The sequence below is a fragment of the Pomacea canaliculata genome, linkage group LG3 (genome assembly GCF_003073045.1).
Source record: "Pomacea canaliculata isolate SZHN2017 linkage group LG3, ASM307304v1, whole genome shotgun sequence".
In the NCBI taxonomy this organism is placed as follows: Eukaryota; Metazoa; Mollusca; class Gastropoda; order Architaenioglossa; family Ampullariidae; genus Pomacea; species Pomacea canaliculata.
Window position 1 is genome coordinate 42,355,984 of NC_037592.1, and position 19,278 is coordinate 42,375,261.

Below are 19,278 nucleotides of genomic sequence, written 5' to 3' on the forward strand. Positions count from 1 at the left end.
AGAGAGACTGTTTTGCTATATCAACAGGTAACCTGGGAACAGATCAAGCCACATTTTTTCTTGACAAAGTCTGCTTTACAATATATGTGTAATTTCTTTTAACATCTATAGTAGGGTCCTCAAATACCTCATACACACCTGAAACCAGTCATCAGTCCAGCAGAAGTTTGATGATAATGCATACAAGAAATAATGTGCAAAGTAACAAAGAATGGCAAATGGCTGAGACTCAGTCTAACCAGATGAGAAATTTATGGTTACCTTGCCAACTTCTTGTAGCTGACTTTGACTAAAGAATCATCACTGTCCAGATTAACTGCAAGTAAAATAATAACCATCATTTTGTATTAAAATATATAGTTGTAGACGATGCCTGGGAAAAAAACTTGATCTCTAACTTCTACTTAGTCACTCAAGTTTTCCAGTAGAAAAAGTATCTTTACCGTCTGCCTTATCCTCTTCATTCACAGCTAGTAACACATTTTCCTGATTGCCTGGTTTTGGAACAAGGTCGCCAGTGTTTATGTTGCACTTCCATACACAAAGATGGCCTCGTCTGCTGGCAGAGTAAACCTGGCTGCTGTTAAGGTATCTTTTCCCTCCATATCTGTCAAATTATCCTGCAGTCCTGAATATTACTTAACATGAACTAGCAACTAAAAAATAATCAACAATTTTAGCCTTAACATCTCTGAATACTTTAACAGCTTAGATTTTTCTACACAGACAGAAAGACACTTCTCCAAGTGGGGTAAAGAGAGTTCAGGTGAGGCGGAGCATTAAGGGATTCCATTTCATGAAAGTAGTGCCCACCTAGCTAACTAGTAATTGTTCTGTCTTTATCTTTGTAACTTTTGTAATAGGGCACACTTCCTAAGTATAATTTCCACTAAATACAGCTTGTCATTGTCATCTGGTGGACAACTGCTGATAAGTCAGTAAGCTGCAGGTTTTGTTTTGTGTATTTTGTTGCCTGCTGTAGTGGTCATTCATTCATCCTTGTCGAAGATGCTTCTCTATCCCAATTTAACTGTCACACCAGGAATCAAGGCTCAGCTGTCATTCTACCTGATCTAAGGCAGCCAGTGCGTTTGCTAGGTGTTTTTGGGTAGTTGTGCAGATTCAATCAAATCTGTATTACTTTAGGCATGACTTTGCTCGGGTGGTGGATTGGGCTTATTGTTCTTTAGTTCTGGCACTGTCTGCTGTTTCCTTTCTTTGGAAGGAGTATGATTAGTGACTGCCTCCACTTTTTGCGTTCCCCGACTCTTGGCACAGAACAGTGAGGGCCTTTGTTGTTTCATCCCCAGCCTGCTTAAGCAGTTCCGCTGGGATGTTTTCAATGCCAGGTGACTTTCCTCCTTTCATACTGCTTTCTACCTCTTCATGTAGGTCTACATGTTCACTGGTTATAGTCTGGCTGTTCTGAAGGATGTCTTCAGCTGGAAGTTGTATAAGTCCTTGCAATATTCAGTCCCCTGTTCAATATGTCAGTGCTATCTGTGTACAGGCAGCCACTGATGTCTTCACACTAAGGTCTAGCATTGACCTTTCTTGGTGAAGGATTTTAGTGGTTAGCTGACCTTTTCGCTGTCACCCTATGCCATTCCCTTCCCTCTGGCCCTTGATCCAGTTTTCCTTAGACACCTGCATCCCCTTCCTGATGTTGCAGTTCACTGCTTTGTACTTGGAAGCTGCTTTAGGTTGGTGTGTCCTTTCTTTGTTCAAGGCCTGCCTTTAGTCACAGAGATCTAGGATGTTCTTCACAACCCAGGGTTGTTTCCTTTCCCTTCTATGCTCTAGCACTTCCAGGGCTGGCGACAGTAGCACATCTTTGGTGTTTCCAGCAAGTTCAGCACAGCAAATTTATCTTGTTTTAGATGTAGTCTATTAACACACAAGGATCAGATTGCACCTAAAGTAATCATACAAGCTTTCGTCACTCCATGCTAACACAGCAGAGGTCAGAATTACGAAGTCAACCAGCTGGGTTAAATGAGCTAACCGGCAGCTTAGAATGTTGGTGCCTGAACAATGGAGACACAGTTTCATTAAAAATGTCTACTGGACTCATGATAAAGATGTCGGGACTGAAGACAAACGAATAAAAATAATAAGCAGCCCACATTATCTTACCAAAAAATATTTGACCAAGTTGCTGAGACTGAAAGAATCAATGATTAACTCTTTCTTTCACAGATACTCAAAGGTAATTTTTGGTAGAATATGCAACCCTCAGATGGCCCCATGCTCTGCTATCATCACTATTGCTACACAATATAGGATGTTGAAGTCCACATGACTCCTGATAGCATGGATTATCATCACTGGGTCCAATTAAATTACTAGGATAGTAGACGTAGTTATTCTTGATGCCTTTCTCCCAGTATGGTTTACATCTAGCTGAAAATAATCTCAAATTAAAGCTGTGGTCATTCGTATTTCCTGAAAGTACCAATAAATCAGCAGCACTAAATTTTTACAAAGTCATGTTACTGAAATAAAATTAGTCCCTTCTTATCAATTTTTATGTGCTCAACACAAATATGACAATCAAAATGCAAAATTTGCTTTAGTTTTTTGTAATCTGCTTTTTTTGTCTTCGATTTTTTTTGCCTGCCTCTTGCACAGCTGTTCGGGAGCATTTCTGGGGAATGTCTAGCAGTAGTCAGCCACCACGGTAGTGGACCATTTTCCCTGCTATCTTTTTTTTTCATTGTTGCACTATCTTGATGAAGACATTTGCCAAGTTCATCACTAACCATGCCAGAGTTGTCAGGAAAGAAATCTAGATGAGAATGAATGACATAGATCTTTAGAGACATAGCGCAGCCAAGTTTCTGATAGTACATCAGCATCCAGCAACCCATGCATCCGAAGTAAGGATGCCTTCTTCACTTGAGAAGTGATCCTTTTCTGCTGGTTAGCAAATGTCACTACCACACAAATATTGCAAAAATTATCCACAGTATTAAAATGCACTTTTGAGGCATTAGTGTTGTATGTTGTATCTAAATGGATAAGATAGCTTAAACTGTATTCCACAAAGTCTGAAATATTTTAAATGCTCAACCTTTCTGACTGGGCTATTTATATAGTACATGGAAAAAACCTGTTTCGTGCTCAATTTCTGAATGTTTTCTGCAATCTCACCAGCCAGTCATGCTCTTATAACAAAGGATACATCCATAGAGTTGTGCTCAAAGAATGCTCCCACAATGGCATCAATATGTCCACCCATGGAATATGCAAGCAAGTTTTTGTAGGATTTGATGGCAAACACATGTGTTAACATGCATTTAGATCCCACCACAAGGAGCCTGTAACATACATTATTATATGCTGGAAAGCTAAGTGAGCATATTTTCTGCCCGAGATTGAACTGCTGCTGTTGATTGAAATCTGTCATTTTATGAAAAGCATACATCAAAAGATGTCAGTCTGAACTTCTGTAGAACAAAACCAATATATTTGCTGAAAAAGTTCTACAAACTGACACCACTGACACTAAAACAATCTATGTAGCTTAATTAAAACCAGTGTTACATTATTTTAAAACTTTTTCATGTCGAATGTTGGTACAAGTAAGCATTATGCTTCAGACCATTTACATCTGCCTGAAATCCTAATTTTGAAATTATTTTACTAATATTAGTCAGTGCCTGGGTGCCCTGAAAAAACATATTTAGAACAGTTCATTGTTAGGTAGTGTTGTTAAAGAATTATTTTTAAGTATTTAGTATCTAATTGGTGGTGCAATGACCATTCAAAATCAATATTTTATTAATAATTTTCATAGTCAGGAATAAAAATACCCAGAAATACACACAGTAACAAATTCATAACTTGACAACTATCAGATGGTGAAAAAATTGTCTCTGCACTTTTCTTTTCTTCTTCTTTTTTTTTTTAATCAGCTTGGAGTATCTAATTAAAAACTGACCAGCTTTAAAGAGGCCTAGCATCATCAGAAGCATTTTTGTACTTACTTCGAGTCCGAGGACCAATCAATACATGTGGTATCATCAAATGCACCATAGAAAGTGCGATATAGCACAAAAGGATTAAACTCCCGGGATTTTCCTGGAGTGTGAAACACAAGCACCACTTTGTCCCTAGTCACTGCAAAAAACCTGAAACCCACAGCCGTTAAATACCTTTTGTGCATTTCAAAAATTTTATTGACATCCAAATACTAAAAAGCTTCTCTGCATACGCAACATTAAGATGTTGCCATTAAGCTTGCTACCAAACTTGCAGCCAAAACTAATGGTGATACTGAACTGCATCATGGTTTTAGAGTTGCCATGTGGGCAACCTTTTTATAATTCATTTACATTTTTTTCGTAGCAAAAACATAATAAATAAATAAATGAAGGGTAAGTGGTTACTTATGTGGGCCACCCTTCTGAATACTAAAATACAAATTTGTTTTCCTTATTTAAATAAGGAGGAATGATATTTAATAATAATAAAGGTCTCTTGTATAGCACCTTAATGGCAAGCTCAAGGTGCTTCACAAAAATAAATACATTTTTTCAGCATGGTCTACAGAGAACTCCCTGATATCTAGATTTTCAGCCCTGTGGACAGTCTTGATATGACATCGCACGTTGTTCTCTCAGAGCAGTTGACACGTCTGGTTACAGCCGAGGCCAAACTCTTTTAATAATAAGCTTTTTTACAGCAAAGTAACTGTTATCCTGCAGCACACCCTGTTTCACACCTGCCCTCATAGATGTTACACAGACTATGTTTTGTAAAGGTACCCTATGTGTTGGATCGTTGGTTGTATTTTACACCGTGCCAGCAACTAAGGAGATATCGTGGCGACATAAAGTAATCTTGCCTTAAAGAGTTTAGGGGCAAATCTTTCAAGTGACATAATCACAGAATTTTAATCAATAAAAGCCAACACAAGAAACAAGAATGTAAAAAAAAAAGTGAGTTAAAGTGAGTGAAAGCTAAACTCCAAGCTAAGCCTAATAGATTATAAAATGCCTACTGGCAGATCTTTGGTATCTGTTGAGCAAAAGAACATAACTAGATGCAGCGTTTGCATGTGTGCAACATTGCATCTATGACAGCAACAGAGGGGGATGAAGAATGGACATCATTCTGCTTTCATTCCATGAACCATAACTTCAAGTTTATTTAAATGAAGAAATAAAGCTCTCAAAAACCATATAATGCCATTTTCATTGTTTTGCTTTCACTTAGCCAAGCTTGTTCTACCATTGTAAGGCTTGATTTTTAGGGAAGCATTCCAGGTAAGAGCAACTGATCAACGTACATGTACTGTGGTTGACAGACACTATCTTAAAATACACTTTTTATACTTTGGAACTTCTGCAAAAAAGTCACACTAAAGCACAAACGTTCACAATAATTTTTTTTATAGACATGCAACTTCTCTAAAAGGTCATTAATAAAGCACAATCAACTAATGTAAGCTGGTTAAGAGATGACAAAGAATGGGTGCTGGTCATCTTGAAAAACAAACCATGTCACCCTGGCTATATCAACCTCATGCCTGAATTGAATCGACCCCACCATGACTATTCATCCTACGTAAGATATCTTCCCACCAAAAGTCAAAACAACCAGGCCCAAGTTAAATGAATGCACGAGGAAAGAAATGTTTTATACTATCAGTAACTAAGGCTATAATACGGCAAAGTAGCAAGGCCTGTAAACAGATGCCACATGCAGAGAAAGAACTGTGTACCCTAGACGAGAGCCGAGTTTTGGGGGGCACTAACCAGACCGCCTGTTGGGTTAGGGAAGTAGTCACAAATAAAGGAGATGAGATTTGTCTAGGAAAATACATCTGTGAAAAATGTAAGAGCCAAAGGATAAGAATGAGTTGTATTAGGGAAGATTTTAATAAGGGTTAGGGTATGTCTTGATAAAGTGTTGCTGTACAATGCCAGTCAGTCCTCTGCCAGTATTTCATTAAGCTTATTGCTTATTTGTGGCGTTCTGACATACACACTTCTGTTTCCCCATACAAGACAATTTTCACAAATTAAAATTTAAACAAATAAACAAAATGTAAAATTAACATATGCATAGAAAAGACAGATGTCCATTGGCATAAATGCTACATTGAGTTTTTAGCTTTTCGTTATCATAATGGCTAGATGGTTTAGAGTGAAATATGTTGCAAATTAGAGAAATATTAATCACTATATGAAGAAACCTTTCCTGGTGAGTTGACAGGCATGACCCCTCTTACTCACACCTTTAATCTCAACAGTTTGTCCATGAAAATAATGGTAAAAATAAACTGATAGCATCTACGGTCACTTTCTGCCAGTATTAGACAGACAGCCATTCTGCTCACCTTCCATCAGGACTGAACTTCACTTGATTTACTTTGTTGTGAAAGTGGTAAGTTCCAAGCACACTCTTGCTTACAAGGCTACACAACAGAGCTTCTCCCTCTGTAAAAATTCAAGAAAATAGCCATACAGACATCACTAAACTCAAGGGAATAGTCATGCAGACAGCACTATACTACAAAACATATCAAATTGTCATAGAATACAGACATCAGTCACCCAAAAATGATACAAAACAAATAAAAGCTTTCCTCATATCTTTTCTACTCTAAACCATATATAACTCCAAACTCCTGAGTATGAGTGAGCAGACACACAGAAAGGTAAGGTGGTAGAGAGAGTGAGAGAAACAGGCAGCAAGAGTAGCTGCAGAGGAAACAGTGGGAGAAAAAGTAGCAGAGAGTTATGGAAACCATTGCGGGATGTGTCACCGCTAGCTTGTTGTGTCAAGTGTGTTGTCGTTAGCCAGCGTGTGTTGCTGTGACCAGAACTGTCAAGAGTATGTCGCTGCTTAAGTAACAGGAGTTGCTGCTAGTTTTCAGCGTGTGTTGCTGTTGATTGTATTGCCGGCATGTTGCCGATTTTCCAACGTGTATGTTAGTGAAAACTGTTGTATAAAGCTGTAAATAAAGTGCTTCATTTCAAATATCTTTGACTGCAAAGACTCGGTTTCCTGGAGAGGTTGGCACAATAGATTTAGGACAAAAAAACAAGCCACTGATGACTGAGACAAATAATGTTGGTCACTGGCATTGATGACAACATAGGCGCATGGCACTTGTGCTTCATTGCTCAATTTAATATCCATGATGCCATCGAGGTAGTTATCTCTTACAAATATCTGGGTACTTTCTTTGATAAAAAGCTTAAATGGAACATAAACACTGCCATGATCCTCCAGAAGAGCAACATCTGTACCTCCTATGCAAACTTTCTTTCTATCTTTCTATCCGCTCTGTCATCCTCACTCGGTTCTATCAGTCCTTCATTGAAAGTCTCATCACTTTTTTTTCATCTCTTGGTTTCACAGCCTCTCCCTACAGAACAGGAACAGTCTTGTCTCCCTTATCAATATCTGTGCCAAGATCACCGGAACCAGGCAGAGGGAGTTGGTAGCGTTTTGTATTCAACAAATCCTCAAGAAGGCATCACTCATCTTCTATTGCTGATCATGTGTTGGAATGTGAGTTTTCACTCTTGTGGAGTGTCACCGCAACTCATATATCCCACATGCCATTCACTTGATCAACTGTACTGGCTGTAAGGTCACTAACTGTATCTGCTGTTGTTTGGAATGTGTGTGGGAGAGAGAATGTATGTGAAAGAGACACTATTTCAACACTACATTTATATTATCTCTTTTATATAATGTATATGTATGCATTATTGTTAGTATGAGCATCATCTTGAAATGCCCCTAGGGATCAATAACGTTATATTGAATTGTATTAAAATGGTCGCACTACCACCATTTTTCCATAACACAGACTTAATGTGGGTCTTATCCAGTGGAGCTGGATGTGCTGTATACTTCCTTGCTTAAGCAAGATTTCTTTGATGGCATGTTTATATGTAAAGATATGGGGCGATTATTTCATGGATGTTCTTTGTAAGGCATTTGTACCCTGCTGATTGTGGTAGTCAAATCTCGCTACTATGCCACCTACATGGACCGAGCAAAAGTGGCATAATAACGAGGGTTCGTACAAACGGCTTTATTTAAGTTACCCGCCAGTCCAAATCTCTCAAGAATTGTCCGAGCAAAAGTGGTATAATACTGAGAGTGCCATAGTAGCGAGATTTGACTATGATTTCAAATGTAACAATATTTTTAGCCTGCAGCCGAATGAGACAATTAGGCATAAGAAAGTTTCTATTTTGTGCCTTACCTTCATTCACCAAAATTATCAAGCAGCCATCAGGAGAGATGGCAACACTGGTGAAACTGAAATTTCCCTCAATTGGAAGAGTTTCTGAGTGGTTGCTGCAAAAACAATACCATCTTATTGAGAGCATATGGAATACCAATGGAAATTGTACTGCTGATCAAAAGGGAGGATAGGACTTTACCATCAAATTTTAAAAAAAATTTTGCGAACTTTTCATGCTGTGTTGGAAACAGTGTCATCTACTTTGAGGTTGGGACCGGAGTGAGACAAGGCTGCGTGATGTCTTCCTGCTCTTTAACTTGTCAGGATGACTGGGTAACGCCAGAACATACAACGGAAGACGAACCACTTTAGAGGCATACGATGGACACTCTCTACGATAGAGTCAGAATTCCTGGACTTTGCTGATGGACCTGGTGCATGTCACATACCCACCGACACATGCAGGAGAAAAAAAAAGACGACTCGCCTGTCACACAGATACCTTAGAAAATGCGCAGCAGGTCGGACTGCATCTGAGCCAAAGACAGAAGTGTCTATGACCCTGAACACCAATACAACGCCGATCAGCATAGAGGGTAAAACCTGCCGATGGTTGAAAGCTTCACCTACTTGTGGTCACGCAGGATGGAGGAGCAGGCCGTGACATCCAGAGCAGATTGAGCAAAGGCAGGGCATCTTCTGTAGCCAGCACATCTGGAAGTCGACATAGTTCACATCAATACCAAGCTGAGACTTTACCAGAGTCTGGTCATGTCCACTCTACTGTATGGCTCGGAGTGCTGGCGAATGACTGACAGCGACCTCAACAAACTGTCAGTCTTCCACACCAAAAGCCTGCGAAGAATCCTGGGCATCTTCTGGCCAAGGACAATCTCCAACGAAGAACTACTTGCCCAGTGTGGGCTAGAGAGCATGGCCACCATCCTGCTGAAGAAGCGATGGCGCTGGATTGGTCACGTCATCAGAGGCGGGAGCAACTCCATCACAAAAACTGCCTTACACTGGACACCAGAAGGAAAACGCAAGCGAGGCCGGCCCAAGATCACCTGGCGCCGAACTGTGGAGGCAGACATGAAGACCCAAAACCTCAGCTGGGGTACTGTGGGGACACTAGCCCAGGACAGGCAAAAGTGGAGGACCTTTGTCGCTGCCCTACGTGCCGACCGGCATAACGGGCAATAATCTAAAATCTAATCCTATCCTCCCTAAAAATGTCAAGACTGCTGCCAATGGGACGGACCTGAACAAAGAAAACAAAGAATTTTCTGTAAAAAAATTACACAGAAAATCTGGAGCTCAGGACAATCACAATATGTACCACACCAAAACTTCCCCTACACCATGGACAAATGGGTGATGGTTCACCTTGTAAGAGGTATCCTTGGGTGGCATAGGTGTGTCCTAACTTGAATCTAGCAAGGACCACCTCCTCCCGCCTCATAGGATGGCACTAAGGTAGGCGGTCGGAAAGACAGAGAAGAGTGGCTTGTAATTTATTTTGGCCCAGAGTGTCCCAATGGCGTTGCCATACGGACTGAATGTAGGCCGAGAAAGGTTTACACTATGATGACACCAGCGACTGTAATTTGCCAGGGGACTGGCCCCAAAATTGCCTTGGCAACCTAGTCTGCTTGAACATTGCCTGAGATACCAGCATGGCCAGGAGCCCAAATAAAAGCAATGTCCTTGTTTCACTGAATGAGTGCTGCATGAATTTTATGAAACTGGACCACCAGAGGGTGGTCAAAATGATTGTCAAAATGAAGAGCTTGGAGGGCAGAGAGTCTGAAATAATCAAAAAGTTGTGCTCCAAAGAGCGGTGAACTTGCTGATAAACAAGTAAGATGGTGTGAAGTTCCGCAGTGAAAATAGAACAGCCATCCAGCAGTGGTCCAAGATGCACATGCCATGTGGTCCTGCCATGCACAAATTTTAAGTACTTCTGTTATACACAGCAACGTAAATGTTAAAATTTGAGAGGCTATCCTATAAAAGAAAACAACCACTCACTTTTTCAGATCAAAGACTGTAACACGATTCCCAACAGGGCTGATAAGTCTGTCTCCATCTGGCAAAAATTCTATGTTGCCCCTTCGGTACACAGCCCCAAGCAAATTGGAAAACTGAAACATCAGACATGGCAAATTCTAAATAACATTTTGAATACTGGTATCTTAGTTTAATTTGTACTTAAGTGAAAACAGGTATTTTGCATGACAAAGAATCCAGTGTTTTGTTGAAAACCAATCTGGGCTAATATCTTCATAAATCCTTCCACTTGGAACTATAAAGTGCATTTATACTTCTGCAGTTGTGATTTTTGCTTTGATTTTGAGGCATGCACTCATGTCCGAAAAACTCTTGCATCTTCAGGAGCTCCACTACTGCAGATGAAACTATACTCTCAAAACAAATGTTGTACAGTCAATCACTGTTTTGTGCCAATAAACACACACACACACAGGGTTCCCGGGAATCAGGGATGGTGCCAAGTAAGGACCTTATAATGACCTTTCATGCATTTGTAAGGACCTAAGTTACAGTCAACAATGCTTAAGTTTTTCTCATGTACGGTCGGAAAGAGTTTTATTTATGAATCTTTGGTCTTCTCTACGTTCTGAAATACATGTATTACTATTCTACTAATAATCAAAGATGACTGCTTCTTAGCTATAGCCAGTAGACTATCAACCCTGAAGCTAAGTTCTATCATGCTCAGATTGACATGGTTAGAACTGTTGCATATATCAACCTGCACAAGTTGGAGGGCAGTTTCACATTTATTAAGTATATCTGACTTGACAAATTACGAAAGTAATCGTAACAAAAATGTGTGTATCTTCCCGAAATACTTTCATGCGCTTCTGGTGTCCATCAGTAAGCATGTGCTTCTTCAAAACACGTTCGCCCATTGACTATAAGCTATCTCCATTCCACCCAAAACCATGATGGATCCACCTCTATAGTGATCATATTCCACCACAGAAGGATCATGGCAATGTTCTTCCTGTTGTCTTCAGACATGGATTCAGCCATCATGGAATGACCTGGCAGAGAAAGAATCCTCATTAAAGAGGACTGCAGTCCTTTGTTTCTTGTCCATACTGGAAGTGCAGCATGGTGTCAGGACAGAGTGGACAGTGGGTCACCTTGACCAAAGATCGCTCTCCCTAAGCTGGTGGCAAATGGTCTTATCACTGACAGTTATGTTGTCTGCTGCTTGGTTAGAGCTGACAGAACAATAAACCTGTCCTGCTATTTGGTAATCAACTGCAAGTGTTTTAGGTGTCTTCTCCCTGCAACACTTTCCATTGCATTGTAGAGATCTTGTATAGTTTGACAAGAGAGCAACTCGCAATCGGTGGCCAATTTCTAGAACACCTAAGCCTTCCTACAGCCATGCAATGACAATTCCTTGGTCAATAGTACTTAATTGTCTCTGAGGCATGAGTAAAATGATACATAGAAAAATGGCATAAATCCTCCTAGGGCTCTAAAATGCTGTGTTGACAATGGGCATGGCTTGCACATCTTTTCTATTGTTCAATTCTGCCTTGTCATATGGATATGTTACAATGGTACACATTGTTGATTCAATGATTTTTTTGGCTTTACTGCTGTATTGAACACATACAAGACCAAACTGGATTGTCATCAAATTCACATTAAATGTTAACCACACAACAAATTCACTAAAAACAGGTTTTGAAGGCATCATTCACTGTTAGTACAAACATGATTGATAAAAATGTAGAAAATATAAAGGTGGTCTTTTTCATTATTTTGCGCAGTATATATGACTTCAAAGTTGTGCTTATTGAGCCTGCAGACATTTAAACAGAACATACAAATGTAAAAAAAAATTCTGGTTTATGTGGCAAATTTCAGCTCTTTTTCTTAAAAAAGCCAGAACACTATGACAACCTGCGAAATACCCACAACAAATGCAAAAAAATAGCTGCTTCCACAGCTAAAACATCAGCACTATTTGGCTAATAATTGACAGATAATGTATCGGAAAATTCATCATATATAACTGTTTATTAGAAGCATCTATACCTTGTATTCATATATTCCTACTGAAGCTATGTAGAGACATAAACAAGTACTGTACCACCAAAATGTAATCATTACTTTGAATACTTATCTGATAAAATAATACTGAGACAGTACCACAGAGGATATCTGAATTTTGAATATTGTTTCACTCAATAAGTTATGCTATTAACAATTTCTGAAGTAGAAGTCTGCACTTTGATCTGAAAATGTACTTATAAATGTTTCTCAAGGTAGTTCGTGGACTCACGAAACCTGACAAACATTTAAGATTTGTTGTTTACCATCATGTGTAAATGAAGACTGGCACATGAAGGCCTGCACGACCATATATCGCATGAAAAGCAAGAATTTAGTAAATATTATTTACCATTATTTGAAACACATTGTTTCTTGCTGAAACTCTCACGCATTCATTTTGGAAAGCCAAACGAGTCGCCAGAGAATAAGATCCATTTTAATTCCAAAAATTATTCTACACTGCTAAGCGGCATATGTTACCAGCAACCGTTGAAGTTTTGTGTGTTTTTTCACAAAACAGGGAAGAAATGGGCCAGTATCAAAACATCCCATTAACTAGCTGTAATTAGTAATAATCAGTGATGGTTGCAAAAGCTACTCAAACCTGTTAACACTAAGTAGTTAAAAGTTAGCACTGTCTTCATAAAGAAAGAACTAGGTATTAGATTGTATTTAGTGACCTAATGCCAGTTTCAGTGCACAACTAAACAGCACAGTTGTCTCTGTAACGTACTTAAGGACTAAAGTAGAGGAAGAATAAACAAATATATTGTGTTTTAACCAACCCGGTATGCGAACTTCATAGCGAATTTCTACACTGTCCGCTCGACTCGTGCTCCGACCACGTGAGCCCTCGCTCCTTCGACATGACTTAGTGACCCTGGGTTTGATTGGCCGAAATTCTGAGTGGGATCCAATGAAATGCTTGAAATCATAGGTCCGTCGGAAAGTCCACATAAAAGTCACATGATCATATGACAGCCTCCGCATTCGCCATCTTTTGAGGCTAGGAGAAGCGTCTGAGTTATTTCTCCGCTGTCTACATTACAGTAAATTTCTTATCTTAGTTCTATTATTTCTAGCAACGATAATGGCCGACTACGTCTACCACCCTGATGCTCCTCCATACACCTCTTTCTTCGGTATCGTTGGTGTTACAGCTGCAATGTCCTTTTGCGGTGAGTATCTCTTGATGCGGCGATATTTGTGTAATTGTATGTCGTGCAGTACCGGATTGCTTCCTCCCCCTCCCACAGTAATTGCTAAACTGTTGAAAATCTGAAAATTTATATTCTCGTCACCCTATGTGCAGTTTCACTGCTTATGGTGTGTAAGGCACGGCATGAAGGCTATGTTATATTCTTAAGCAGAGCGAGGCTTACGGCAAAACATTACATTGCAGGACTGCATATCATTTCAAAATTGAGTTGAACAGATGGGCGAAAATTTGGTATTTCAGATAACATAGGAATACGTAGTTTTGCGTGATTAGTTTGTTTAGTAGTGTCATAGCATGAATGGCACCATTTCAGAATGAATGCTTCGATTAATAGTTCGCTATTAGTATGAGATCGTTCAGCATAATGTGAATCCAGCTCCTCTTTAGCAGAATCTCGGCCCCTAGAATTACAGAATTACACAGAAATGGCCAAAACATGTGATATATAGCTTCTTAGTAAGAAACTGTCACTGTATGGTTTAATTGTGCTTAAGGGTACACTGTATAGTAAAACGATTAAATGTTAGAAAAATTGTAATACACAGAGTTAGACATAATAACCAACAAAATCAGATTTTTAAAAAATACCAATTTATAAAGGAAGTAACTGGAGGCGTTATGACCTTGATGTAATGTCCTTTTATCAACTTTGTGTCACTGATGGCCAATAGACCTGCCCTGTCACCAGGGTGATTTCTGCACTGCTGATATCACAGACCTGCTTGTTTCTTGTTAGGCAGATCTACTGATGTATAGTAGAGTAATAGAAAAATAAATGCAGAATAGTATGAAAACAATATTCTGTACACATTTTTAACTAGAGTAAAAACAGTTTCTAATAGACACTTGAATTTTTATTTATAAAGAACTAGAACATTAACCCAACACACCATAATAGTATCATTTTGACATAAACTAATGTGACAAGAGAATATAAAATGCTTTGCTGTTTTAATTTGCAGGTGTAACTATAAAAATTCTGCTTGCACAGTAATAACTGCTTAAACTCATGCGCTGTTAAACAACAGAACCTGTTTTAGTCGTTGTAGCATTTAGTTTGGTGAATGATTAAGTAGACCTGTTAAACAAATTTTTTTTTTATCTTTTCAGCCTTAGGTGCTGCATATGGAACAGCTAAGTCTGGTACTGGCATCTCTGCCATGGCAGTCATGCGCCCAGAGCTGATCATGAAATCAGTCATTCCTGTGGTTATGGCTGGTATCATTGCTATTTATGGCCTGGTGGTTGCTGTTGTCATTATCCAGAACATGTCAAATGATAGTTCATACACCCTGTACAAGTAAGTGCATAGTAAGCTTCTGACAATACCACATAAATAATTGTTGATTTGTATACATATTGCATAAAATGGTGAATGCAGAATGACAGTAGGCATTATAATGTGCTCTTGTAAGGCATTATATATTATAAGAAAGCATAATATAGCAAGATCGATTTAATGTGCTGTCTTTCATTCTGCCACGCACAAGTTACTGATATGGTCAGCAGAACAAGTTTGCTTTAAGAACTCTTTTGAACAGCTCCTGTGTTGAATTTAAGTTCAGAGTGTACACCATGCTGTTGTATTGTAAACCAATATCTATGGTCGAAACCTTTGTTTCCATTTTAGGGATATCCCTTGCTGGAAATAAAGATAACCCTAAATGTTAAATGTTATGCCAGGATGGTCATGTTACTTGGCACAGAATGGTTAAATGGTAACCATAGTTATTGCTTCAGTAGTGGGTAGAAATGGTTTAATTTTCACTTGTGTGTGAGCTGACAGAGGTAATTCTAGGCTGCAGCCTTGCGGGACTTCTGCAAAATTTGGCTGAGGGTGCATAGTTTGAAAATCAGTGTGACCATGCACCTGCAAAAATACTGTGGGAGGTGCACATTTAAGCACGCAATTCAAAACTTAAAAAAGATAATTGTGGTCATTTTCACCTTGGTTTGAAACCAACCATCTAGGATCTATGCTAATGATTAGACAGTTTTCAAACTGACCAGTACTTGTCCCTCTGATCTAACCAGCTCCAAATTTTGTATCAGGAAGTAAATTGGTGACATGCACATAGCACCAAAAAACAAAAAAAAAAATGAAAATGGGGTTGTTCCAAGGGTATCTAAAGCAAGCAAGTCGAAAATGAAGCGAAAGCAACTGTCAACACTGACTTTTTGTTCACGACCAGTAAAGCAGAAGATACCTTAGACAAAAACTGGAAGAAGCAGAAACTGGTCACAGCATGATGCAGAAATTCTTGGCACTGAAAATTTAGAAAATGGATCGGAAGATGGAGAAATGGAGAGTCAAATCGAGACCAAGACTGCAAGTATAGAACACGTCCAGAGAACCTTTCAGTAAGAGTGACTGAAGAAGTGGCTTCACTAATAAGGACAATGGCATGAGATATAAAGTGTACCTAAAACAATAAGAATAGTGCATTTACAATCCCTGGTTGTGTTACTTACCGAATGAGCACATTGCAGAGACATGTTCAGACTTCCAACCACAAGCACTCATGAAGCAGAAATTCTTCTTAAAGATTTCAGCCAGGTACGCTATTTTTCATTTCTAATTTTTCTTTCCTCGTGGACTTTTCGGAACTTATGCGTGCAATATTATGACATTGCAAACTTTTTTATTAAAAGTTTTTGTGGATATATTCTTCCTAGTAATAATGTATAATCCTTGTTGAGTAAAGTGTTTTGGTAATTTAAAATTACTTTCTTCTCCAAAAAGGTTCACCATAATTTGATTGCTACAAATGTATATTGTAATTAAAAGAAAACCATTATTAAGATTAATTTTTTTCATTGCCTTTCTGCTAGCTTCACTTGTAGCGATTTCATTTGATTAAGATATAAAATAAAATTTTGACAGCGCAATTGGCAATCATTTTATCATGTAAGTCAGGTTAATTTATGTATAAAAATGTAGAATTGTGATATTAGTACAGCTTTTATTTCAACTGGGTTTTTTTTCTTCAAATTATTCCAGGCTGTGCCAACTTGAACTAAACAAGAAACTGATAAACAAAAAGAATGGTGATGTGGACGCAGTGGAGATCAGATTTTGAGATATTAAACAGTAATATGGCCCTAAGTTTGTTGCGGCCCTATGGTCCTCAAGGAGTAACAAGGAATAAACTAAAAAAAATAACTGGCCCTAAGTTGAGGGCAACATCACAGGACAGTAAAGCTGCCAGGGTTGCTTTTTGCAACAATCTGTACAAGAACATTAGTAACAGTTTCCCAAAAGATGCAGGTGATGTTGCCTGTGCAGTTTTGGTAGAGCAGCCTATGGAGACAAATATCTTTACATTTTTCTTTGGAAAGCTAGCATGTGGTCAGCAAATTCATTAAACCCTTGCAGCATGCTTAGAGGAATGGATTGTGGCCGAAGAAACTAATGCATCTGAGATTTACCAAACAAGCTATTTGAACTGTTATTTGACTTCACGGGAATTCATTTCCCAAGTTTGTTGTTTCTTGAACAGCTGTGCCTCCTTACCCCATACCTCTCTGCAGACTGTGAGAGGGGCTTCAGCCATCAAAATCCAATAGTCTTCTCATAGAAGTCACCTTGATAATAAATATTTCAGTGTTCTAATGACAATAAAATGTGAAAATAAATCACTTGCTGATCATGACAGTGTTGTGGGAAAAAGAAAAGCATAAAACCGTGTAACCAGCACAAGTAGTGAAGAACATTTCTAGTGGCAAGATACAGCCACTGCATTGATGAGACCTGAAAAATGTCTGAACATTAGCTCATAGCTCAGTGAGATGGATACAAAGACTAGTTTGCAAATTAAGGATGCTCTAATAAACTATTGATGAAAGATGATATATCACTATAAAACAAAAAAAAAGTCTGTGTGATTAATCTTCAGTTTCTTGTGATTAATAAAGTATTTTGGCGTATTCTGTTGTTTACCAAATATTTATCAGAAAAAGCAGTGAGAATGAGTTGAGTGGGCTAATTGTTTAGTTAGAAGGGCCACTTTTTTTCCCAAAGAGATCCTAGAATTACCTCTGATAGCATTATTATTATTTTTTTTTTTAATGTATGTACTGTAGGCTTTTTTCGCATACAAGCCACTTGTTTGAATTGTTGCAGTGTGGAGTTATATTAATTATAATTCATTATTACCCTTATCTGTCTTTCACTAGGAGTTTTCTGCACATGGGTGCTGGTCTGAGTGTGGGGCTCAGTGGTCTTGCTGCAGGCTTTGCTATTGGCATTGTAGGAGATGCTGGAGTACGAGGAACAGCTCAGCAACCAAGGCTATTTGTTGGCATGATTCTGATTCTCATCTTCGCCGAAGTATTGGGATTGTACGGACTGATCGTGGCCCTCATCCTGTCAGTCAAGTAAAATGGCCACTGGTCTAGGCTTCTTGTTTTATCTACAATGGTCTAGTTGCTGGCTCTTAAACAGAGATGTCCACTGCTTGGGGTAACAAAAAGACAGGCAACTTTTTTTAATAGGTAGGATGGATGATTTTTCTTGGGACACTTTCATGGCTGTTCATCTGCTGACCCTATTGTAAGCATAGTAAAACCCTGTGGCTTAGATGAGTCTATACACATTAAATGGGCAGAAAAGCTTGGCTTCTAGCTCATTAGCCAGTTTTGTCAGATTGCTATCTAAAGGGGTGAGGGGGAAGGCATATCCATCAATAAACAAAGTGTAGGTACCTGGCCAAGATGAGCAAGATTGTTGTATAACCTGTATTCACTGTACTGTTTTTGGACCAAATGACTGTTAGAATGCATGTTTATTGTTCCACTGTTGTTTATGTACATATCCAGAGCAACTGTTTTGGTGGTACTTTTAGCATCTCAAAAATTGTATCTTAAAAAAAAAAAAAAAAAAACCGCAGTGTTAGACTGGGGTATATTGATAAACTGCGAGTACTTGTGGATTTTGTGTGTTCTATTTTCTGTAAATATATCGCTAGACAAAGTGTAGAGTACATGCACTAACGATATGTGTGGTATTAGTTAACCATGTAAGAATAACCAGTACAATTCTGTCCCCTCAGTCCTTTTGATTGTCCTGCATCGGGGTTTCAGAGAACAGCATTCTTCTGTTTCTTTAAAATTTTGTACATCTTGAATAAGTTGATACCCACTCTTGTGACCATGCTCATTTCTGACAAAATTTAGTATCGTAATGTGATAACCAGGAGAAACTGGGTTTTGAGTGAGCTCTGCATTTTGAGTAGTATGTGTAGCTAGTAATGAACGTGATATGGTGGCGTGATGTGCACTCACAATGCTGTAGTAGAACGGTTCAGGTGGTTTGTTTCCATAGCAATGTGGTCTGCACTTGTATTCCTTTATCTGTTAATGCCAGGTGTACCAGACATTTCAGTAGAGCAGTTTGGGTTTGTGGCGATGTTAAAAAGATTTCACTGGTAGCTTTACTGGTTAGTTTTCCATCTGCAGTTATGTGTATGTGGGCTGATATATAATTAAGTTTAATTTAGATGATTATAAATGGTTTATTATGGAATAAGCAAGTATTCAATTGGTTGCCAGAAGAGCAGCTAAAATGCAAAAGCACAGCTTTATTGGCCCCATGCAGTGTGCTTTTTCCATTTTCCAATGTAGTCTCTGCATGCCCACCTACATGTGTGAAAGAATCTGGTCTGTTATACATACAAGACTGGCAGTTTTTCATTTTCTGTTGTACATTTTGTGTAATTTACATTGGGAATAAAGTATCACCACTGGC

At 38.7% G+C, this 19,278-nt stretch overlaps 2 protein-coding genes across 2 annotated transcripts in view; one reads left to right on the forward strand and one right to left on the reverse strand.

Annotated features, from left to right (window-relative positions):
• Positions 1-13,188, reverse strand: part of LOC112558507 (periodic tryptophan protein 2 homolog) — a 29,221-nt gene extending 16,033 nt beyond the window's left edge. Inside the window, 8 exon segments of the mRNA XM_025228982.1 lie at positions 262-316; positions 444-573; positions 3,185-3,320; positions 3,990-4,133; positions 6,347-6,446; positions 8,234-8,328; positions 10,247-10,359; positions 13,099-13,188. Of these exon segments, the coding sequence (XP_025084767.1) occupies positions 262-316; positions 444-573; positions 3,185-3,320; positions 3,990-4,133; positions 6,347-6,446; positions 8,234-8,328; positions 10,247-10,359; positions 13,099-13,116 (791 nt within the window). The 5' untranslated portion in view covers positions 13,117-13,188.
• An 89-nt stretch (positions 13,189-13,277) lies between these two features.
• Positions 13,278-19,278, forward strand: LOC112558506 (V-type proton ATPase 16 kDa proteolipid subunit-like). Its single transcript, XM_025228980.1, has 3 exons — positions 13,278-13,491; positions 14,643-14,832; positions 17,709-19,278. Exons 1-3 carry the CDS (start codon positions 13,404-13,406, stop codon positions 17,911-17,913), a joined length of 483 nt encoding a protein of 160 aa, XP_025084765.1. The 5' UTR covers positions 13,278-13,403; the 3' UTR covers positions 17,914-19,278.

Coding starts and splice junctions, on each gene's coding strand:
- LOC112558506 (XM_025228980.1), top strand. CDS start 13,404: ATGGCCGACTACGTCTACCACCCTGATGCTCCTCCATACACCTCTTTC. Junction 13,492..14,642: donor AGCTGCAATGTCCTTTTGCG/GTGAGTATCTCT, acceptor TTATCTTTTCAG/CCTTAGGTGCTGCATATGGA. Junction 14,833..17,708: donor AGTTCATACACCCTGTACAA/GTAAGTGCATAG, acceptor GTCTTTCACTAG/GAGTTTTCTGCACATGGGTG.